The sequence below is a fragment of the Megascapheus bottae genome, chromosome 25 (assembly GCF_031878675.1).
Source record: "Megascapheus bottae isolate mThoBot1 chromosome 25, mThoBot2.hap1, whole genome shotgun sequence".
NCBI classification, from domain to species: Eukaryota; Metazoa; Chordata; class Mammalia; order Rodentia; family Geomyidae; genus Megascapheus; species Megascapheus bottae.
Genome location: NC_143533.1, coordinates 25,767,409 through 25,792,625, shown reverse-complemented (window position 1 = coordinate 25,792,625; position 25,217 = coordinate 25,767,409). Strand labels below are relative to the sequence as shown.

General features: G+C 42.2%; 1 protein-coding gene across 1 annotated transcript in view; it reads left to right on the top strand.

Annotated features, from left to right (window-relative positions):
• Fmn1 (formin 1) overlaps nucleotides 1–25,217 on the top strand; it is a 138,616-nt gene that overhangs the window by 9,741 nt on the left and 103,658 nt on the right. Inside the window, exon 3 of the mRNA XM_090357796.1 lies at nucleotides 14,363–14,424. Coding sequence (XP_090213922.1) covers nucleotides 14,363–14,424 — 62 coding nt within the window. The remainder of the gene's footprint in view (nucleotides 1–14,362; nucleotides 14,425–25,217) is intronic.

The following is a 25,217-nucleotide window of genomic DNA, read 5'->3' as shown; positions in this document are numbered from 1 at the left end:
ATCAACCCTTTGACTTTCTTCCTTGATGACTTCCCTGCTGATATTTTTTTTTCCTTTTAAATAGGTTACTTGTTTTGTTCCTTACTAGTTTGAAAGACATTAGTTTGCACCAGGGAAATAGGTGCAGTGATGCTTGTGTACGTTATAATTCTATTGCCAACTTGCACTGTCTTTCGCCTCACCATGCCTTTTACTGTGAGGAATTATTTCTCATTTTTGCTTGTTTGCAGGGCTTGAACTCAGGCTTGTGTGCTGTCCCTGAGCTTTTTTGCTCAAGGCTAGCACTCTACTACTTTGAACCACAGAGCCACTTCCGGTTTTCTGGTTAATTGAAGATTAAGAGTCTCATGACTTTCTTGCCCAGGCTGGCTTTGAACCATGATCCTCAGATTCCAGCCTCTTGGGTAGCTAGTATTACAGGCATGACTCACTGACACATAGCTGACTTCACATTCTTTCAGATTCGTTGTTGTGATTCACAGTTTTAAGGAAACCTTCCCTGACATAAGTTGGACCACACACGCATCTTACCTTGTACACACAAGTGGTTTAGATGGGGTGTCAGATGTGACACTGTGCTGCTGATGGCTCGGTATCTTAGGGTCAGGTTCTAAGCTTCAGCAGTGACTAGCTGTGTGACTGACAAATCAGTATCTTTTTGTAATTCAGGCTTTTACGAAGTCATAAATTTAAGAGTTTATAAGAGTGGTTGGCTCATTTTGAAATCAACATTGCTATTTTGTGCAAACTGAGACCCACCTGCTCGGTTACCTGCTAACAACTACTTCATTCTTGCAAGAAAGAGCGTCAGCTCAGCCCTCAGGTATAAATTCCTTTCATATGTAGCTTTCTATTCTTGCTACATCTATCTGGACCTTGTACCAATCATGTGAATGTGTATTTCTTATGCTCTCTTTAGTATAAAATGTAAGTGTGGTTTCTTAAGATCTTCTCAGTTTCAAGTGACAGACACCATTGGGATTTTGTCTGAAATTTGGCTAGATTTAAAAATGGAATGTGAAGGAAACTTACAGTGTTGTTTTCCCAGAAGTGTAACTTCTCTCTGCAGCTATTCAGGACTGACTTTCCACTGTTTTGTTTGTAAATTGATGTTTTCATTGTTCAGCTTTACTACCTTTAAATTTATTTCTGGGAGTTTGCATAGGTTTTTTTTAAAATTTAATTTTATTGTTGGGGTAATGTACAGAGGGATTGTAGTTACATTCATCAGGTAGTGGGTACTTCACTTCTTGAACATGGATACCCCTTCCCATGTTTTTCTCCCTCTTTCCCTCACCCTGCCCTTCCCACTTGTCTTGTTTTTCCCTTACCTTCCCATTTTCAAATACACAAATAAACGTATATACTATATACCAAGTACCAAAGTCAGATACAGTAACAGCATGAGAAAGGGGAAAAGAGGAAAAAAAAATAGTTTTACAAAGTACATTAAGAACAACAGTCACAAAGATATGCCTCTTATTTTCCTATCCTGGAGTTCATTTGACTTAGCCTCATCCTGTATGGCCATATGCACATAGCTTTTGAGCTATTATGATCCTTTGTTAGGAGAATCCTAGACATACACTAATTATTACAAATGAGGGAAACCATGGAGCCTGTGTTTTTTTGGGTCTGGCTTACTTAATATGATTTTTCATAGTTTTTTTTTTGTCTAATTGGGGTAAGAAATAAGGAGTGCCAATCTCATTAAAGCAAAGAAAATGCATGGGTGGAATACCCTGGTAAAACCCCTCTGAACAATTAACACACATTTAAGAGAATGAATGACAGGTTGCCAAGCAGGCTCTATCAGAGTATGGGTGACGGATGTTGGGCGTGGTCACCGTGGTGTGGCACTAGTGGAGGGGAGGACAAACGGCCTCAGTGAAGAGGGTGGGTCGTGGTCACCATACTTTATGTACCCGTGTAGAAATGGAAATGAGCAGTGATGGTTGTTGAGACTGGCTTGGGGAGAGGGGAGAGGAGCAGTTGCAGGGGAGGAAGAGTGGGAGGAGTGAGTCTGGTCAAGGCACATGGCCTGCCTACACAGACAGGCTGAAGTGAACCACCCCCGCCCCTCCCGTGTATGTGTGATTGGTACTAACAGGCATGTGGGTGGAAAACAATTGTGTTTAAATCAATATGTATTTAAATCAAGTGTAGCACCTCAGATAGTATTTCCCTAATTATTTTTCTAATTGATACTGTTAATATCACAAAGCCATTGATTTTCTTGGTTCTGTTCTGATGTTATACTCCTTATAGCTTTGTAGTTGACAGATTTGTGGGTTTTTTTTTTTAGGTATACAAATCATAACACTTTTGTCATTCATGGGGCTTGAACTGAGGGCCTTGGCTCTTTTTGCTCAAGGTCAGCACTTTACTGTTTTACTTTACAGCCCCACTTCTGGTTTCCTGGTGATTAATTGGAGCTGAAAGTCTCCAGTCAAGAGACTTTCCTGCCTAGGCTAGCTTTGTACTGTGATCCTTAGATCTCAGCTTCCTGAGTAGCTCGGGTTATAAGCGTGAGCCACCAGTACCTGACAACTTATTTGAATGTAGGAAAACATACATGACATAAAATCTAATAGTTATGTTTGATAGGTTAGATGTGTAAATAGTGATATTTGAATGTGAAACAAAACTTACCATTTTAACCACATAAATATATTCAATTTCATAGGATTAGTTTAGATGTTTTATGTAAGTGAAGTTGTACATATTAAATATTTGTATAAGTGGAATCATCAATTTAAATACTTTGTATAAGTGAAATCACGTATATGATTCGACACTTTATGTGAGTGAAATTGTAGTGTCACACAGAGAGTATTACAGATGAACCTTGACGTAACGAGTCTAGGGTTATCTCTGCTGTAGCATGTGACAGGATCTCTGATCATTCAAGGTTAAGGATTATTCCATATCTTTTCTGTTCACTTATCTGAATAAGTACCTGTGTAAGGTTATGTGTTCAGACGTGTGTGTGTATTTCCAGAAGACGGAATTCTGGGTCATATGGCCATTTCCAGAACCTCCACACCTTTTTTCATGATGGCTGCGCATTTAACATTCCTGTTGACATGTAGAAGCTCCTCTGTCCACACCCTTGACGTCACTGACTTTCATTTCCCAGTCTCCCTTTTCATGTGTGTGTGTGGAGTGGTTGTGGGTTTGACTTGAGTTCTCTGATTGGTAAGATGTGTCTCATCTCTCCATGTGCTCTCTGGCCATGCATTTATCTTCTTGAAGGAAATGTGCATTCATGCATTTGCCTGTTTTTGAATTTGATTGTTAATATTAGAAAAATAAAATGTAGATTGTTTTCCCCAGATTTCTCTGCTGACTAGGCCTTTGAAAACAAAGCAGAAAAACATATATAGTAAGCATCTTCATGTTATTCTTGATTTTGAAGACTTCTTTCTAATAGTTCCCGGTTTTGAGATTATATTGGTTGGAGATTTTTGCTCAGTTATCATTCTTATAGAGCTAGGTTCTTGTTAAAAATAATTTGCATTTCTGCAATAGGAGATTCCGTTTTATACCTACTAAAGTGATTTTTAGCACAAGTGTTTTTCTTGAATTTGATTCGTGGTGTATGTTTTAGATTTATTAATGTAAAACCATCTCTGCCTTCTTGAATTGTTGGTTTTGTGTGATCCTCATGAAGTGCTGAATTTGATTTGGTGGTTGTTCTGGTCATCTTAAATAATGAGATGTCTTCTCCAAAATAATCAACCTTGTGCATGCAAGATACCAAAAAAAATCTAGGTAGTTTTCTTTTAAAAAAAAAAAAACAAACAATAGGGCGCCGGGAGTTTGGCCTAGTGGTTAAAGTGCTTGTCTAGCATGCATGAAGACCCGGGTTCGATTCCTCGGTACCACATATGGAAAAAAAAAAGCCAGAAGTGGTGCTGAGGCTCAAGTGGTAGAGCTCTAGCCTTGAAAAAAATCCAAGGACAGTGCTCAGGCCCTGAGCTCAAGCCCAGGACTGGCAAAAAAAAAAAATGCAGTGTCTCTGATAGAGGACTAAATTTGTTAAAATAGAATCAGCTGACTGGTTTCCAGGTCTGTCCTCTGAGCCGTTCTGTGAGGGATATTTTTTCTTAACATTGGGACTCTGGGATAAGTAGAAATGAGCTCCTGATAGAAAGCTGCCTTTGTGTGCTGAGCTACATGCCCTGGCTAGGGTGAATCCTAGGGGATTTCCCTTGACTTGGTTACAACACATATTCTTCTCTATGTGTAATGTGAGAAGTCTCAGGTAAGTGGCCCTGACATCGGAGTCATGATTCTCCAGATCAGAGCTAGCTCTTTTTAGAAATACCTCGTACTTTATTAGTGCCTTAATTCATTGATGTAACAAATTTACCATTATGAATGATTGTACATTCATTCATTTAGCAAATATTCACTGGGCATCTATGTGTATTGGCAAGGGTGCTTGGTGCTTGGAATACAATAAAGATGAACCCAGTACCACTCTTGCCCTCAAGCTGTGCATGGACATTTTACTTTCCTGACCAGGGCGTAGGTAGATGGATGACAGAAAGGAGAGTAGGAGAGAGACAGAAGAGAGTAGGAGAGAGGCAGCCTGTATCCAAATAAGTGCAGTGTGGCATTCTAGATGCTTTCATAGCAGCATCTTGTAGAAGCATGCAGTTGAACTCACAGGAGGAGACTGCCATCCGGCCTGCTGGGGCAGCCAGTTTGGAATCTGGGCAAGACAGAACGCTCTTATGCTCATGGGGACGAAAGACAGCAGGGGTTGCTTGTGTTTATGTAAGGGACCAAGGTGATGGTATGCAAACATATTGAGCCCACAGACTTGAAGAGGTCAGGTCTAGAGACTGATGGCCCTCCCTGCTGAAGATGATGGGTGATGGGCAGAGAGGAGTGCCACAGAGAAAGTTTTCCTGAGGGTTACAGGGCCAAGTGTTTTTGTAAGACTCCCCTGGTGGCATGGCAGATGGGTGTGAGTCTAGACGGGAGGAAAGGGACACAGGGAGGCCAGCCTGGAGCTCCTGGTAGTCTAGCGGGTGGACAGTTAAGACAGGGAGGTTTCTGTCCCCATGTGAACAGACCCATTCAAAGCAGCTGCTGCTACTTGTGCTGCAGAATGGTGGCAGGCAGGCCCAGAGGTCCTAATGGCGTGTGGACAGTCAGTCCCAGCTGATACAGTCTAAGGTTCTTATGTGATGGGTCCTTTTCAGAAAGGATTTAAGCTCTCTCTTTATTCTCAGCCTTGGATAAAAGTGGGACTTCGAATGGTTGTATATATTAATCTTTATTATGCATATGGATTACTCAATTCTTAAATACAGTGTGTACCTTAGGTGCTTGGAGTTCTATGTTGGTTGATTGTCCTAAAATGAGCTCACATAAAACCAGCTACCTAAAACAGATTTACCTCAAAGTTCATTTTCTCAATTACTTATTTCTTACATTTTTGCAAAGGTCAGATAGAATGAAATTCTACCATTCTACCATTCTACTAGAGTCTCCGTGCTGAGCCACATATTTTCATCCTAGACAATAAATCATTATCTCATGCCTCTCAAAGTTGGTAAATTATTTATCTGCACCCTTATCTCTCAAATTCTGCCTATGTTCATCTACTCAGGAGGTGGATATTGAGATGATTAAGGTTCAAAGCAAAAAGTTAGCAAGACCCCATCTCAGCAGACAAAGCAGATGAGGTTTGTCTACCCTGTGGGTAGACTGCTGTGGTAAACTGGGGTTAGAGTAAGGACCTGGAGATGTAGATGGGCCCAGGGTTTCAGGGAAGCCAGTCATTAAAATGGTTCTGGAAATCCAGGCAGGGGACTGTATTGGCACAGGAGATGATGGCTTAGGTTATGGTTGCAATAATGGAGGCAATAAAAGTAATTGAATGCTGGATTTATTTGAGGTGGAGCCATCAGAATTTCCTGGTAGACTGAATGTGAGAGAGGAGTCAGACCCTACGTGTGTGTGTGTGTGTGTGTGTGTGTGTGTGAACTCAGGACCTGGGCGCTATCCTTGAGCTTTTTTTTTTTGTTCAAGGCTCGCACTCTACCACTTGAGCCTCAGCTCTGATTTCAGCTGTTTTTGTGATTAGAGATGAGAATCTCGCTGACTTTTTTTTGTTTTTATCTGCCTGATCATTTCTCTTTTTTAAATTTATTGTAATTTATGGTTGGGGTAATGTATAGAGGGGTTACAGTTGCCCTTGGTTTAATTTTGTGATTGGCACGTGGTGATCTTTTGTCCATCATTCTGTCTTACTGTCTGCCTCGTGGGTTCTCTGGGTTTGTCATGGAATTGTCAAGGCTGTCTACCTCGGTGCCCCGATGGCTTGGCCCCTGAGGCCTCTGGCCTCTACCTCCCTTTACTGACCGTGTGGAGAGCCGATTCCAAATCCTGCCCCTCCTCACATCCAATGGTAGTTCTTCATTTCAGTCAGTGAATCCTTTCCTGTCAACTGTCTAGACCTTATATTTACTCAAGATGAGATGATAAACAGTAGCATTCCCATGTATGTCCACCATTGTTCGTAATTCCGGCATCTCCATCAGTTTTCCAGAAACACGAGTGCAGGTTCTTTCTCAGGAACCGGACTTCATGCCTGCATGCCTCCCTGCCTTCCACGATCCTCGGCGATGCCCACCACGTCTGTACCGTTGTCTCCTAGGGCGGGCACCCACACACATGTTTTCTCCCTTTGCTTTTCTGACGTGCACACACTTCTTTGAGAAAATTACATACCCACCAAGACAGCAGCACTATGGAGTTACGTTCTCTCGTCCAACATGGGCCACCATGTTGCCTGGCGATGCTCACATTGCTCCAGGCCTGCTCCCCTCTACAGTGACCGCTGTTTCAAATGTGGCCACCCCTCTGAAAACACCCAGCTCTCTGTCCGACCTTCTATGAAAGCCTTGAAGAGGCCATGAAGTATGGCAGAAAACTGGCAGTCAGGAGACCCGCACTCAGCTGGACAGATGTGTAGTTATTTTTTCCTATGTGAACCCATAAAATGTGCGCCCCTCTGAAAATGAACCCACGATCTTCTGTGCCACAAAGCACAGCAGTCAGTTTGTGTAGGTATTTGTATCTGAATTTCTTGTAAGTATTTTGAGAAAGGAGAGCTGGCTCAAGTGGCCTCTAAAATTCTATTTTTAAGATTATTTGACTTTTCTACTTTTATTCAATTGTATTTTCTCAAACTGACTTTAATTTGAAGACTAGCGGTTGTATTATTTTTCTAGAATGGGAAAGTGACTTTTTCTACACACTAATCCTAAACTATTGAGAATGACTTCTTGTTGGCTGTCATTGATAAGATAGAGGGAGTCTTTGCAGAAACCTCACAAGCCCTGGTTTCTGTGCTAGGGTTTGTCAGGACTTTGCTTTGAACTTCACCAGGGCTTCTGGGGAAGAGGGTTGAGTCTCCTGACCAGGGACTGTCTATGCTAGGGAGCCATGACCTTGGGCTTTGCTGAACATGTGCATGCTGCCTACCTGCTGTATCATAAAAAGTTGAGTTGATGGGCTTTGCTAATGAAGTGAGACGACCTTAAAAATCTTCCTATTCTAACTCCTTTTCCATCTAGGGTCACTTATATATAATTCTGACATTATTTATACATGCTGGAATTCCTGGGAAACTTCAGTGAGACGAGGAAGATCTGGTTTTTCTACACTAGTTCTTGTCTTAATGCAAAGGTGGCGTTGTGGCTCCATCATCTTGGATGGAAGAAAGTGTAAGCCGACTAATGGAAAGGTAGCTTGTGTCCTCCCACACCTCTCTCCTTGAGGATGACAAATACAGATGGTAGTTCTCCACCTTGGCTGCATATTAGAATCTCCCTGGAGAGCTCTGTACACTCTCAGAGCCTAGCATCAACTCGTGCCAGCAAAGTCTACCTCTAGGCATGAATGGTTTCTCAACCTCCACAGGTTATTTTAATACATAGACAGTACTGAAAGCCACTGGAATGAAGGATTTGAGGGATTAAATGGGTTGGCTTTTGCAAGCAAGCTAGTTAATTCTCATTAACCTGATTCTGGGGCCAGTTCTACTACATAGAACTTGTCCATTGTTTTGTCAGTATCAGTGAGTGTATTTCTCTATGTATGCTATTGCTCATGTATTCCTTACCCTAAACATAAAGGGAAAGTGTGTGTGTGTGTGTGTGTGTGTGTATGTACATGCATGTTTGTTAAGGTATATATATGTCCACTTGTGTGTGTGTGCATGCATGTTGTGTCTTCATTTCATTTAGTGTCATATCATTCACCCTGTTTATTTGGGAAAGTAGAAGTTTCTCATCAACTTAGTTATGAGGAAGTCAGTTTCCTAGGAGTATCAGATTACTTAGAGGAAAAAGTAAACTTAAGGAACAAGCACAACAAAATCCATATTCTTTAAAAATACAAGTTAAGGACTGGGAGTTTGCTCTAGTGGTAGAGTGCTTGCCTAGCATGCACGAAGACCCGGGTTCGATTCCTCGGTACCACATACATAGACAAAAGCTGGAAGTGGTGCTGAGGCTCACGTGGCAGAGCTCTAGCCTTGAGAAAGTCCAAGAACAGTGCTCAGGCCCCGAGTTCAAGCCCAGGACTAGCAAAAAAAAATAAATACATGTTAAATGGAAATGTGTTCCTGATTATACAAAAGATTTGAGTTGACCCTGGTGTTCCCTGTGGTCTTCAGTTTTTATAGTCCCTTACCTGCTGTACATAATTCCCACCGAGAATCCTCAGAGATCACGAATTACAAGATAACATGCAAGATGTCCAGTAAGGTGTGAGCTTTATAGGCATGCTGTGACACAGGACATACGTACACTGAAATTGTGTCCCCGAAGTACATGCTGAGCATAGCTAAGCATGTGTTCTTGTTTCATGTGTTGAACAGCCTTCTGCAGGTCCTGAGCCGGGTTAGCAGACAGCTGTGTGCACCCTTTCTGGGCTGAGTCCTCATGGTGGGACCCGACCTCACCCCATGTCCACTTGAGAAGTCGTTACTACATTTTCTGTCCTCGACTTTCTCCCCGCCACCCTCTCTAATGTCCTGTAGGCATTCTCATCTTTGATGTTAAAAATGAGAGGCTTGGTCTTGAAAACAGCATGTACGCACAAATACACACACAGAGCCACAAAACTCCATTTCTTCAGTTCTGAACTGTTAACGGTGCTGTCAGTTAATCTCCTGTACATACCGGCAGGAAGCCGTGGACACTGAATTATGTTGTAGTTTGGAGTACTTTTCCACCCTGTGGGCCACACAAGTGCCTGTCTCCCATAGAAACCTGGGCAGGTGGCCTGGGCTCGAGGGTGCTTGTCTGGCCTGGTTTAGGAGAGAATTACACTCTCATTCCAGTTAAATCTGGCTGACTTTCACGTGCCTCTCTAGAGACTGACCTTCAGCGCTGTCCTCTGAGGCTCATGCTGTCAGCCTTACATAAAAAGCTCTGTGTGTGGGTAAGTCAGTTGGACACAGTGGGAGAGCAGGGAACTGCCCTCCCCTGACGCTCAGCCAAGCTAGCTCACACTCACATGTGCCCTGAGGAATGCCACTTTTCCTCTACTACTTTGTGTGCTCACTCTATTTGAGATTTGAGGTAGGCGGTCTTTTTTCTCAGTGACTATCAAGCTAAGACTATTTGTATGTGAAAAGTATGTATATATATATATACACATATGACATACGTGTGTTTGTATATGTAAGTGTATATGTACATTTCTATATGTGTATACACATACAAGTGTGGATCCATATAAGTGTGTGCAGATATACAGATATGGTTGTGTGTGAAATTTTGAATGTATTATTTACAGGAGAGAATCATAGGTAATTTCAAAATAATTGAAAAATAGAGAAATTAAATTTAGTGCCTGGTTATTAACCATCTACCTGGGAATATTTCACCTTAATTTCTTCAGACTTTGTGGAAGCCCTTTGTACTGTTCCCCTTTGCCAACCTTCTTTGGTTGTTTCCTCCAAGAGACAGTTAAGTCTCTGACATTTGTAAGTGAGATAGTTAATTCTCTGACATTTGTGAGTGGTCCCTGGTGTGACGAAATGGAAGGAAAGCAATCCTCCTGGAGTGCAGGAGCGAGAGTCTGCCAAGCCCTGCACACCTGCCATGACAGAGTATGCTGTGACACTTGTAGACAGTGTTAGTTGTGTCTTCCTGGGCCAGGGTAACACGAGGTGTTACAGACCATGTCTGATGTTTGCAGACATGTCCTGTGACTTGAAGCATGTTGTATGTACTGGATTCCAGTAGCAGAGCATGGCCCTGGGCTCACCTGTGCCCCCCCATCACTCACCCCCCCATCAGTTCCTGCACAAGCAGATAACACCATTCTTACTCTTGCCTCAAGCTCACTGTTACATCTGAAGGCTGCTAAAAGTTCTTGAAAAAATGTTCTGAATTTGGTTCCCTCCTATTCTACTTAGTGAAGAGACACTTCTTTTTAAAAAGCAAAACTAAGGGTGAAGCTTTGTTTATTTTTCTGTGCCATTTTTATATTTTGACATAGTGGGTTTTCTCCATTGGTCCATGATGTGGTAGATACTATTCATAAAATTTCAGAGAACATGTATTTCTTGCCCTTATAATAGTTCAGAATTAAACTTGCTGATTTTGCTTTTTAATTTTCTCAATTTTAGTCTATTCTTTTAGTATTAAGATACTTTAGTTACATTATAGAAAGAGATCACAGTCTGTATGATCATATTTCTTTTAAACGTATATTTTTTGCCAGTTCTGGGCTTGAGCTCAGAGCCTGAGCACTGTCCTTGGGCTTTCTCAAGGCTAGAGCTCTACCACTTGAGCCACAGCACCACTTCCGGCTTTGTTCTATGTTATGTGGTACAGAGGAATCGAACTTGGGTCTTCCTGCAAGCTAGGCAAGCACTCTACCACTAGGCCAAACTCCCAGCCAATATGATCATATTTCTTCAAATTTTTGAGAGGTCTCCATTCATTCTGTTTTGTTTGACTTGTCAATTTCTGACACTAGTGTACTGTATATCTCTTAGCATGATAATGTTTAGATTGTCATGTGTGTTGACTGTCATTTGTCATGTATGATGTTAGCTGCATCAACTTCATGATTATATGTACTTACTATCCAAAGACATAAAATAATAAAAATCCATTTGGAAGCCTCCCTCTTCATCCACTTTAGTGAGTTTGTTATTAATCGATGAACTTTTTTTAGAGTGATTAATTGGAGATAAGAGTCTCACAGGGACTTTTTAGCTCAGGCTCAGCTTCTTGAGCAGCTAGGATTATAGGCGTGAGTCTCTGTGCCCAGCTCCAGCTTGTTTTAAAGTTCTTTTTAAAAGTAATTGTAAGTATGCATACCACATATGTGTTCATACATGTAGGTGATGGGGGGAACATATATAATGTGTGCATACACATGCACATGATGTCTAATATGCATTTGATATGTAGCATATATACGTATAGTATGTATGTACATCTACATAATGTGTTGTGCATACATGCATGTGTTTGCCTGTGCATCCTCATATACATATTAGTTTTAATATATATGTATGTTTTCTTGGTTTCCAAGACCCAAGAAATGTGAACCTGTAAGAGCTGGAAGGCTGCTGGTCCACTTGGAACTTCTAAAATGTGCTGTAATGGTTCTAGTTTTTCTCAGCCAGTCGCCATGTCCACACAGACCTGCCTTTCAAAAAAAGAGTTGATTGTCCAGGGCTGGCGCAGCCTCCTCTCCTCCCCTGGACAAATCCTTCAGGGGTAGTGGGGACTGCCACCTAGTGAAGGGAACAGGTACTGCAGCCCCCCCGCCCCCAGGTGTGTACTGTTCTTGAAGCTGTTTCTGGGTCATTTGTTTTTGTTGACGGATCTTTAAAACTACATAGGTAGAAAGGAGTCTGTAAGTTTGTTGGAAATATGACTCAGTTGCTGTTTTCAGTTACACTTTTTGGTATTAAGCAAAAAGAAATATAGTTATGTCTGCACGATATTTTTTGTCTTCCTAAGCCCAAGTCTGTCTGTGTTGTTTTCCTTATTTAGAGCTTCTAAAATGCTGTACGTCTGTAAGTAGTAACTGTAATTAGACATGTATCATATGTATTCGCTAGCCATACTGTGTAGTATTCCATGCTAAAGCACTGGTGTACATAGCTGTGAGGATCTTCTGGGCTCCTTCAGGCTGAGCTGGCTGCCTCTGTGTCTAGGGCTTAGTGTGCATGCCTACCTCTCCCTGGGACCATGTGGAATGAAGAGCAGATGGCTGGATGTGTTCAGATATGAAGAGCGGGGTGTAGCAGGCAAACCAAGCTGTGAAATCAGATTTCAAGTCTTCCTTTGCCTCTCGTCGGCTCATGGTACACTGGCAGAGCGAGCCACACAGCCGCACTGAAACCATCGAAAGTAGTCTCTGTCCCAAAGAAGTATTTGTTCATTAACACATCAGCCTTTCATGTCTGTATGCCAAATAATTGGATAAGATTTTCTAAGAAACTCAAATGTTTCCTGAGTTCTCACTGGAGCTCTCAAAGTGAGTATTTTATTACCAAAAAGGAATTCATGTCCTCCTGCACACCTCCCAGAGATTGTTTTGTCGTCCTTACTAGGATGGGAGTGTTTTCCTACCACCTGTAGCTATGGTATCAATGGCAAAATATATTTATTTAAGGAGATGAATAATGGAGTGCTGGGTGTTGTCTCTGCAATGACCTTTATCAGTACACTAACAAATTAGTCATAACCACAGCATCACACCCTTAGAGGTACTATTGACATAAAATGAATAATTTCAAAACAAACTCCGTGTACTTTTTATTCAGAAGATAAGTGTGTTTCCCCAAATGCATCAATTTTACAAGAAAGCTAGTTTAATTAAACTCCTTCGATGGCTTTGGAGAGGCTTGGGATTGATTAGGGTTTAGATATTTCATCACCTGGTTTAGAACTCAACCTTAATAATAAGCTCTAACTTCCTAAATTGCTTTATGATTCTTAAGAATCTACAGATTCTCTTGTGCTTATATAATGATACACCAGAAAACTAGCAATATTGTATAAAACAAAAGCATTTCCCCTAAATGTTACTGCTAGATATGCGCAAAGAAACTTGCGTAAAACACAGCTTGAAGGATAATTTTCCAATGAGCATGAATGTAAGACGATGTTGCTCAATCACAATTCAGTTCCTTCTCTCCCAAAAGTTACCATTCTCTTCCTTTCAGCAATATCCTCATATGCTTTCTTTTGTAGTTTTTCATTCATATGTTCCTAGGGTTAGTATGTTAGCCTTCATTACTGTAACAGGATACCTCATGCAATCAGCTTAGAAAAGGGAGAGGCTTATTTGGGTTGTAGTTTTGGATTTTTCAGCCTGGAAGTGATTGGCATGCAAAACTGAGGGGTGCCAAGCTCTGTTCCTGCTGTTAGCTAACTCATGGGCCCAAGCGAGGACTCAGTGCTTTCCAAGAACAGCAGTGTAACTAGCTCTGCAGGAGTGGTTGTTCTAAGTGACCTAGAGATGGTCTAATGTGCCGTGGAGGGCTCAGTAGGCCCTTCCGCGCATGAGCTGCTTCTCCTAAGGGACTGATTAAGGCACATCTCCTCCAAGCTCTGGAGACCTCACAGAAGGCAGATGAGAATCTCCTGCCCTGTGCTGCTCTGCAGCATGGGGACGGAGTTTCCTGCTGGGGGTCCTGTGGCGACCCCGCCCAGCCTTCTCCCAGAAGCAGTCTTGACTGCCTGTGCTTTCCCAGCCACCCCATAGTTCTAGTGGTTCCCCGGGGACTGACCGACTTGAGGAATCATGTTAGACTCAGATGAAAATTGGACCGGAAATCATGTTTTCCCCTCTCCTAGCCTCAGTGACTTCCTGGGCGGTGATCTCAAGATCGAAACCAGGCCTAGATGCATAAGTAGTCTTACATTCGCATGGTAATTTTATAAAACAGTCTCTGATCTCACAAGAAGTTCTCATTTATTTCCTGCTTTTAACACATTTGTTTATTCTCTGTGGGGCTAAACTTTGAATTCCTCCTTGAAGACAAACACCTGAGTCAGTCCTTATCTGGAACACAGTCATCCTGTTATTTTTAAAAATTGTATCTTCTTGTCTTAATTTGGGGCTCTTTGCAGTCCTGTTTTGTTCAAAAAAGGCCCTGAGCTCCTGGTTGTGTCTGGCTTGGTGCTGACACTTTCACTGGGCAAATGCACCTTCTTGGCCTCTTCTTGCTGAACTCACTGGTTAGCAGGGCCTTTGGGTACCAGGAAGCAATGCTGGGATGTAGGGGAGTCTGTGGGCTCTTGGAGATGACACACTTTGTACACCTTTGTAATTGGCTTCTTTTGTGATCTTACAGAATACCAAGCTGCTATTTTGCACTTGAAGAGGGAACACAAAGAAGAACTTGAAAATCTGCAGGTACTGCTCTCTGACTCTACTGAACTGTTTATCTAAACGTTGCTCTGTGTTGACGAGGGAATATTCCTCTTGTGTTGAAGTATTTGATGAGCTGGCACTTGCAGCCTGCGCCCACCAGTAGACGCAGGGCTTATCAGGTGCTGTGTTTAATAAACCTAGTCCTAAGTTTTGATGATGACACCATAAATGTCTCTGATTCTACTGGAGAAAGGAGTCTTCTGTTTTTAAAGCAGGAGAGGGAGAGAGGGGATAGTCAAATTTTTTATTGTTTACATATAGTCCTTGGAAGTTGTTTTCCCTAACGCAGTATGAGTTGTTTCCCTTGCGCTCTGGTTCCAGTGCTCTTCCTATAGAGACAACCCCGCCCTGACATCATACATGTAATTGTGTTTGTGTGACACATGTATGATATCATACGTGTACCTGTGTTTGTAGTTCATGCTGCGTGTTGTTACTAAGCACCTGCCAAGCATGAGACGTGCTCTAGACAGGATGTCACAAAGTAACAGTGGTGATGGTGACGATGGCTCCCAACATAGTTGCATGTTGCCATATGCCAGGCACCACGCTTAGCATAGATCCCGAGTCTTTATATTTAATCCTCACATGGATTCTTTTCTCAAAGATTTGCTGCTCAGTTGAAAGAACAGAATTTTCATCATCAAGGCCAACTAACAACAGACACCTTAAACTAAGTACCCGATAGTTCTCAGAGACTGATTAAATGGAAGACTGTGTGTTAGCTTTCAAAATTATCACTCTTTCATGGAATTGGTTAATTTCAGGTCTTAATCTCTACTAAGAAATGAGTCAAACCTTAGCTTTTCTGCTGCTACAAATAGAGATTTCTTTTCATCTTCAGGAGCTGCTGTATGTCAGTGTGGTAAAAGTCTTAATATAAAATATGAAGCTATCCTTGGTTGCACAAAAACTTAGAAAACAGAACACTGAGAAGTGTGTATGGAAAGCTATGGGATTCTCCGCAGGGGATATTTACTGTGGAAGTCATTCCCCAGGCTCACCGCTAGGGGTCAGCATGTCTCTATTTCTCTTGAACCACCAAGCAGATTTTCTTCTAATAATTGAAGCAGCTTTAAAAAAACAAAAAGCAAACAATAACAACAGCAACAACAAGCACAGAGCTTTTGCTTTTAACATATGAAGAAGAAAAAGAAGAAGGAAAAGGAAAAAAAGCACCCTCCAATTTAGTTTGTCACATGGTAAAGCCTACACAGAAAAATCTGTATATCTTGTAAATGCAGGTATGTAATATGGAATCTGCTTTGCAATTCAGCTTGTGCAGATGTCTGTGTTCACACACACACACATTTTAAGTGACAGACGAAAAGAGCCACCTACATAAAGCCTTTAGGACATGGAGCCTCAGTTTCTGGTGCCGGTGGTCACACCTGTAATCCCAGCTACTCAGGAGGCCAAAATCTGAGGGTCACACTTCAAAACCAGCCCAGTCAGGAAAGCTGAGAGTCTGACTTCCAATTAACCACCCAAAGGCTGGAAGGTGGGTCGTGCACCAGCCTAGAGCACAAAGGCTCAGGGTGAATACCTAGCACTAAGTTGAAGCCCCAGGAGTGGCACATACAAAGTTTTAAATGTTTTCAAGTGTCCCTACCACTCCTTCAGCCCCTGTAGATTAAGTTCCTGCTGGGCACACCCGCTGCACCATGACAGCATGTCAGGGGTGTGGAAGAGCTCGGGGTTTGAAGTACTTGACAGAAGTCTGCATGGCCTGAGCATAGTGAGTGACAGACAGTACAGTGCTGTTGCCTGGCTTGTGTGTTTGTGCACTTGTGCATGCACATGTGTGTAAGAAAGCAGGGTTTTATGCACAGGAGTTACTGCAGGTGAGGTACTCAGGTACATTCAACCCTCATATTTAAAGAAATGCTGGTGATAAGACACACACATGCACACGCACACATGCACACTGGTTTGCTTACGTGCTGCTCTACAGATTGAGCTTGCCCCTGTAGTTTTAAAACACAGCAGTGGTGGAAGGCAAGAGGCCTCACAAGTCTTTTCAAAGTTCTACTCCCCCATTTCATTCTCAGAACAATGGGAGCAACTGCTTACTTGTGTGCAGAGGAGTGTGTAACAGGAGGGGTGAGTGGAAGCTCTCCCTGCGCTGTGGCTGTGGAGATAGGTCTAGGACCCTGGGAGGATGTGGAGAGGATACCTGGCAAATGTCGTCCAGGCGGGAGGGGAAGTATGCCATGCCACTCAGGAAGAGGTGACGATGGCATACAGTGCCTGTCCCTGCACGACATGGGAATGTGCTTTCTTGCCAGCTGGATCTGAACCCCACATACACCGTGTACACAGGACAGTTACTGCTAGGGCCTCTGGGTGGTACAGCTCCACTTGTCATTATCAGCATGAGAACATGGTAAAACAGCTTCCAAATTACTGATAAAACATATAATAATGACCTTTTTCCAAACTTGATGGTGAAAGTTTGTAAGTTGAATTACATGAAATTGATCCTGTTAGGCTTTTATTATTATTTATTTTGGTTGATCATGGGGCCTGAACTTAGAGCCTGGGAGCTGTCCCTGAGCTGTTTTGCTCAAAGATGGTGTTTTACCACTTTGAGCCACAGCTCCACTTGCAGTTTTCTGATAGTTGATTGGAGATAAGGATCTCATGAACTTTCCTACCTGGGCTGGCTTTCAACCTCCTGAGCCAGGAGGATTGCAGGCTTGATCCACTTGTGCGTTTGGCATGTTTTAACTTGTTTGATGTGACTTCGGGTAGCATCCCATCAAAAGGCAGGGGGGTGCTCCTGTTCAGTGCGCTCAGCTGGTCACTGGAGACTTAAACTGGGGACAAGGGATTGCTGCTGCAAAGGCCAGACACAACCCTAGGAGCATGCAGGGTGCATGCGTGGGTGACTCATGACACAGGTCCTGTGTCACTTAGAGGGATCTTGATGACACATTTTTTAATCTTTAAAATCCATGAAAATATAAATTATTTGTTTATTCAAATTAGTATTCCCTGGCATAGTAAGGTATTACATGTATCATTGCGTAGCTTAGGCTGAACTAGATAAAATGAACTGGGAAGCACTATCGTTCTTTGGAATATAGATATTTTAGAATAGTATTTGCACTATTACTCCTTAATGGATTCTATATAGTAAAATTTTCATTTCTTAATTAGGAGTTAAAGAAATATGATACTATAATGGGGTAATATACCAGAAGAGTAGGAAAGATAAATTAATATCTAGTTTCTATTGTTGCTTACCTTTTTACTAAGCTAATATTAAATATTTCCATTACTTTTTACCACAAATACAAGGGTTTTTTTCTAAATTAGGTTTAAAAATTGAGACATGACCGGCTGCCACTCACTAATAACTAAGCTGTGAGACTCTGGCTTTCTAATCTGTTTTCAGTTAGTCCTGCTGGAAATCTGTAAATTCTAAATCTGACTCTCATTTTCCAACTTTGAACTTGTGTTGTTGTCTTCAACCCTATCACTTCTGCCTTACGTAGTGAAAAATCTGTAATTATTATCATGTAGAATGGGCTTCTCCTTTTGGGATTTTATTCTGCATCCCAAAAGTGGCACTGGTTCAGGTCTTGATGAGTATAACACAGTGCTGTGATTTTTTAGAAAAGGGGCTCAGTCTTGAAGTTTGAGAACCAAAAACAAATAGGAATTCCTTTATTCCTGCCGTAAAGCAATAGTGGATTGGCTCACAGCTGAAGGAGGAGAAAGCAAGATTGTATTACAAATCTGGCAACATCAGCCGCACCAGTAAAATCAAATCCAATGATGTTTTATGACTCTGAATTTATGTGAGTGCCCAGATCAAAGGGCTCCAGTCCCACTGGACTGCAAGGCCCATAGTTCACGGCAAAAACTCATCAAAAAGAACGTTTTAGTCATTTAGACTTTTCATTTTAATCAGCCAGAGTAATAAAAGAGCCTTTAGGTGTCCAAAAACATTTTGCAAGATCAAGAGGTTGTTTTCTCACTCGTGGAAGCAGCTTTCTTATTGGATCCATACCGTTCTTCGGCCTGTGCGTGTCAGAGGGCCTGCCTCTGCACTGTTTGCCCGGGTGAGATGTTTCCCTTTGGTTCTTCTAACTGGGCATTATGTGAGTAAATTATGGTGCCTGACGGAAGGACCATAAAATTTTCACACCATTTATCATGCAATTTGGGCCATTTAAAGTGAGATCTCTGACAGCAAGCCAGGTACTTTGTAATGTTTAGACAGGACCATCCTACTTCTGAATCTTGGCCAGCATCAGGAGACAGCTCTGCTGCGTGTGAGACCATGAGGCGACCTCAGGATCTGAGGCATCCGAGTCCCTCTTGACGCTTCTTAAGATTGTGGTTATCGATTGTCCATAAAATGGGAGTCTACTTTTACTGTGGTGTCATTCAAAACGAGTGGGGTTAATATCTGTGCAGTTGCTCTCTAGCAGTGAATAACAGTGGGCCACTAGACGAGGCTGTTGCAGAAAACTAGGCTAAGCACCTCGCCCTTGGTCCGGATGGAGTGGTGGTGGTTGTGTCAGGCAGGATCCACACAGAGGATCTCGTGTCCCTTAGAAGCAGACGTGGGGCAGGAAAGCAGGAGGTCCCATTGGCTATGGTTTTTTTGTTTGTTTGTTTGTTTGTTTTTTGTTGTTGTTGTTGTTGTTTTTTGCCAGTCCTGGGCTTGAGCTCAGGGCCTGAGCACTGTCCTTGGACTTTCTCAAGGCTAGAGCTCTACCACTGGAGCCTCAGCACCACTTCCGGCTTTTTGCTATGTATGTGGTACCGAGGAATTGAACTTGTGTCTTTGTGCATGCGAGGCAAGCACTCTACCACTAGGCCAAACTCCCGGCCCCCATTGGCTATGTTTTTGAAGATGAATGTAAGCCACTGACACTTTATCTTTCCTCTTGCATTTTAGCTCACACATATGCGCGCGCACACACACATGCAGAGGCACATGCACGTTCACACACGTGAATGCCTACACACGTGCCCGTTTTACCTGGCCTCTCCATTAATCGCCATCCAGAACCTTTTCTCCACCTGTGCTCATTTATTGGTCTGTTGATTGGGCAGGTGCCTGCCATCATTTCTATACACAGATTTCCTATCCTCAGTCATCCAGCTTCCATCCCCTCCCACGGGCAGAGTTCCCAAACGTTAATGACATGGAGGAAGTCCTCCTAACAGTGGCTTCTGTTACAGTTCCACTGAAATGGATCCTCAGGCTGCAGGTGAAGGACTCGGTCAGTGCTGCTGGCTGTCCTTTACTGTCAGTGATGAAATCCTGTCTCCACAGAATTCATAGTACAGTGCTTCTAGATAGACCATGCCATGGGGACCATCTGAAGGAAGCTTCATGGCTGAAGTTGTCCACCCAGGCTGCTGTCCCATCCCTTCTGCCACGTGGAAGCTTGTTTTCCCAGAGGTAGAGAGGTGTCCTAGTTGTAAACGATGGGAAGGAAAAATCCCACCAGCCCATAATAAAGGGCCCTACGGAGACAGGCTTCTGAGGTCTAAAGTAGCGTGCTCAGAGGTAATGTGTTCACACACGTGAGTACAGTGGAACACATGTCCTGGGGGACCTGCGAACCCACTGGAGAAGAGTCAGGACTATGCCTTCCAAATACTTCAGCCTCAGATCTGTTCCTTTATAAGACCAGAAGGTAGTCTCTCTGCCCCATTGCTTGTCAGTGGAAGGTTAAGGACTCTACACAGGGTTTATCATTGGAGCTTGGTAGGTAGGTTATAGTTCTGAGCTGGAATATTCTAGATATATGACATAAAATAAACGGCCAGATTGATTCAACTGTGACTTTAGACCAAATACTGAGCTTTGACAGCTTCTCTCCCTCTTTGACCACCCAATTACCTAGCAAACCAGAGGGACTGTCTGCCAGTTAGAAGTGATGCCTCTTGGAGAGATTTTATGTTTGTATTTTCCTCAGACCTACAGCCAAGTACCACCTATAGAAAAAAGATTTTTTAATGTCATTACTGAGGACAGTAGAGAATTTTGATACTGCTACAGAATTAACAAGTTCTCTACATCTAACTTTTCAATGAATAATATGGACAGACAGAGCTTTTCTCCTTTATTCATTTTAATCCTAGACTAAGTGTTTTCCTAGAAGTAGATCATATTTGTATTTTATTTTGCACTTTAGTCCTACCTGTGTTGCATTGATCTGAATATCTAAAAAATACATTTAAAAAAACAAATTAACAAAAGAAAGAGAATCTGAGACTGGGAACGTGATGTAGTGGTAGAGTACTTGAGCTAGCACACGTGAAGCCTGGGTTTGATTCTCTGGTACACCTATATAGAAAAAGCTGCAAGTGGTGCTGTGGCTAAAGTGGTAGATCACTAGTCTTAGAAAGCCCAAGGACAGTGATTAGGCCCTGAGTTTAAGCCCCAGTACTGGCAAAAAAAAAAAAAAAAAGAATCTGAAGAAAACAGACTTTCTTGTGAGGACTAGAGTAGAGAAGGGAGAGTATGTTGTTGTTTTTTTTTTTTTTTTTTTTTTTTGCCATTCCTGGGCTTGAGCTCAGGGCCTGAGCACTGTCCTTGGACTTTCTCAAGGCTAGAGCTCTACCACTTGAGCCTCAGCACCACTTCTGGCTTTTTTCTATGTATATGGTACTGAGGAATCGAACCCGGGTCTTCATGCATGCTAGGCAAGCACTTTAACCACTAGGCCAAACTCCCAGCCCCATGAGAAGGGAGAGTATGTTGTAACAAAACAAATTTGGATGAATAAAAATGATGTTCATGCCAATCTTCATAAAAATCAAAATTCCTTTCTTTGAAACACCTCAGCCAACCTAATCAGCTTCAGATGTGGTGCTAATTCTGTGATCAAGGGCGTGTAGTAAACAGTAGTGTGCTGGGCTGGTGTGGAGTGGATGGAAGGTTATGGACCAGTGCTAAAATTCCTACTGATCTAAATATTTGGAGTGTTGTATAATTATTGAGAGTAGATGCCTGGCATAGAAACGTGGGCCACTTCAGTTTTTCACAAAGTAGGTATGGTACAATATTACCTGGCAAATATTATCTATGTAGCTGGCAAACCTGTTCCATAAACCAGCCATGGATACATTGCAATGTAACCATGGCTGGTAAAATACACTGTCTCCATGCTGGTAAAACATGCAGTGTATCCATGGCTGATTTTCTAGTTTTATTAATCTACAAAGCTGGTAGCTTTTGTAAATTCTGTCCTATGTATGATCTGCTAGGAAGTAAGACTGACTTAAATTCATATTTCCCATTTACTAGGGAAAAAACCCTGGGTCTTATAACAGTTATCCTTTCAAAGGGCACAGGTTATAGAGATCAGTATCAATCAGAAGAAATACAGCTGAATGGAAGGCAGAGGGAGGAAAAGAACAATGTAGTTTCTTTCTAGTCCAGAAGAAAAGGTCCCCGTCAAATGAGGTCTGATCCTGCCCACATTCTGTCTGCGTTTTCCTGGAATGTCACTTCACACGCATCCCATCTCCATATCCCAACACTCATTAAACATCTAGTGACCAGAACAAATGTTCTGCCAGGTCCCACTTACTGTCTTAACTGTTTAAGGCGTTGAGCACTCTAGATTTATAAATATATAATTAAAATCCCTACTTAAAAAATAAACCTAGATGGGGATTTACATTTTTTGTAATCCATGTTTACACAAAGAAGAGATCTGTTTTTAAATATTGCATCAGGTCCTTGTGAGCTCAAATAAATCATTGAGACACGTTGCCAAAACTGTTTCTTAACATGATAGGTATTGATGCCCTGAAGTCAGGAAACTGTCTCTGTAGAGTTTTGGAATTGTGTGTGTGTGTAGGCCAGTACTGACGTTTGAACATAGGACCTTGCACTTAACTAGGCAGGTACTCTTATCACTTAGCCACACCCCATTGCTTTTCTAATAGGGCCAATCTAGACCATAGTCTTCTGGGGGAGAGAAGGGGAGAGGGGGAGAGAGAAGGAGAGGAAGAGAGGCAGAGAGGGAGAGAGGGAGAAGAGAGAGGGAGAAGAGAGAGGGAGTGGGGGAGAGAAGAGAGGGATAGGGGAGGGAAGAGGGAGGGATAGGGGGAGGGGGAGAAGGCAAGAAGGAGAAAGTAAGTGAGAAGGAGTTTCAGCTTTCCTAATCATTGAAACAATTTTTAAACACTTTCTAATAGATCTTAGAGAAAATTTGGTATTCGAAAAACTGCAAATAGAAACAAGCCTGCCCACCAATATGGTGTATATGCTGGCATTATCCAGATGTGGTTTAGTGTAAAACCAGTGTGCAGGTTTCTCTCCATTTTTAAAACAAGCATTGCATTTTGACACATCCATATATACGTGCAGGGTGTCTTGTCCAGACTCTCCCATCCATGACCCTCCCTCATCTCCCCCCTCCCAAATCTCAGCAAGTTTTCTTGTTCCATTGTCACATTTTGTAGATGCACATAAACTATCAAGACCCTAGTGTGCAGCTTTTAGAAGCAGTCATTTTTATGGTTATATATTCTTTTACCATCACATGAAAACGGAGTGTTTGCAGATCCAAGGACTTACCTCTGAGTCCATAGAAACCTGATTTGCAAAGTCCCAGGTCTTCTGACCTGAATGTTTGACAGAAGAAGAAATAAGAGCCAGGAATGGGAAGTAAATTTAAGTTCATGTGGTGATCATATGATGAACTAAAGCCAGGTTCTCTGACCATTTTAGTTGTGGTTTGTTTTTTTTTTCCTATTATCTGAATCGGACTCTCAGATTATAGCAGAAACTATTTCTCCTTGGGCCTATTTCTTAAAGAAGACTATCCTCAATTTTCTAGCATCTCAATCTATGCCTTATACAATGAATGTGCCTTTTGGAAATTTAAGACATTTCCTTTTTTAGCCTCCTGTAGGGGAAGCATTGTAGGCCAGAACCCAGAGCCTAATGAGAAACACATAAACCTTCTTGTTTGTTTTCTCTGTCGATTGGCCTATAATTTAAAACCATCCAGTGGCAGATTTATCAAGTGACTAATCCCAGGAAAGACTTGAAGAGGCAAGGAGAAGGTGGCTATGGCCTGGGCACACGCCATTGATCATCTGTTCAGATAATGAAGCCAGGAAGCCAAATACCTCCTGGCTTCTTCAGGGAAACAAATTCAGGATGGCCACATGGATGTGTGATGGATGTGTGCATCTCAGAGCAGGCAATTCTGGGCTGATGTGACGAAAGCAGCCCTGATGGCGCGGGATGCCTGGCTAACCAAGTCTGCTGCAGTAGTCTTGATGTTCTGCAGTTCATACTAAAATGATAAATGCACTATGGCACCTGTACCATCTCTCACTGTGGCTGTTCTGAAAATGAGATGTAACCGATGAATACATTACCATTTTCAGCTAGGAGGCCAAGTGTGCCTCACTTCTTGCATGTCACAGGTGTTCATTCGCTCTTGATTGACGGTGAAGGGGTCATCTCAGGGGTAAAGAGGACTTGGCCACAGTCAGCCTGCTTTAGATGAAAGCATTGCTCTATAGAGGGACACTAGGGTGTCATTTGCTACCAGAGAGTTAGGCAGATATAGAAACTATTTTCTGGTCAGCAGTCCTGAAGTCCTATGTGTTAAGACTTTTTGTTTGTACAACAAAAAGTGCTCCACAGCTGGCTTTAAAAAAAATCAACTGGCTCCCTCTGATAATTTTGCACAGTTTGCTCAGTACTCATTTTTATGTCCACTTTGTTGAAATAAAGGAAAAGAACTGCAAGCCAAAAGCTGGGAGTGTGTAAGGAAACTTAATTGAGTTCCGCATGATACCACAACATTGTTCCAGCACAGGCCACTGTGCAGATGGCTCATGGCCCCTTCCTGGACAGGTGCACGAGCCATCCAGAGGGATTACCAAAATGACGGCTGCAATTACCTGGGAACCCCAGCTTGTCACCACTTGTAAGGCCCAGGGTGTACCGTCCTCTGCTTCTAAGCACCCATGCCCTCTAGAATGGGTCTTACCTCGTTGTCCTAAGCCCCCAAGCCCTCTGGAGTAGCTTACTTCACTGGACCAGCTACTGCTCTCATAGTGATAACACAGCCTGAGATTCAAGACTGTTCTCACTAGAGAAGGAATTAGTATGTTGACTCATGGCCTAAAAATGTACAGTGTTGGTTTGCTCATTAGGTTTAGAATTACATTTTGGAAAAATTAAGTCTGGAAATAATTTCCAGGATATCCCAGTGTGTATATCCAATCTGTGACTTATACTCTACTTGGTGATATTAGTAACTTGAAGAAAATGTTACAAAATTCCCCATGGATCATGATCGTCCTTTCATTTCACAAAATGCACTCTGACTACAGTCTTGTTTTTAAATCCCAAAGAAGAGCTTCAGTCTAGATTCTAACGTTTCTTTCCTGGTTTACATCGTTTCCACTTTCTTTGGTGACTGTCCACAGTTATATTTACTTATTTAGAAAGTTTGCTTTTTTTTCTGAATACTTAAAACCTGTCAAAAATAATGTATCTTTTTATCTGAATGGCATGGACAGCCATTAGTGTGTTTTCAGAGCATTTCGTAAGACTTTCTGACCTTGTGAGATTATTTATGTTAGTGTTGAGAGCCGAACATTGTGTGTTAAGCCCAGAGGAGGTAGTTACTGGCTGAGGTACCCAGAGGTAGACTTTGCCCAGGCACCGAAAATGCTCAGATCTCTTATTTAATGCCTCCACCTGTTTTCCAAAAAGATGAAGAGAAAATATTTTAAATAAAATCTTGATAAGGAAGAATTTTTATTTT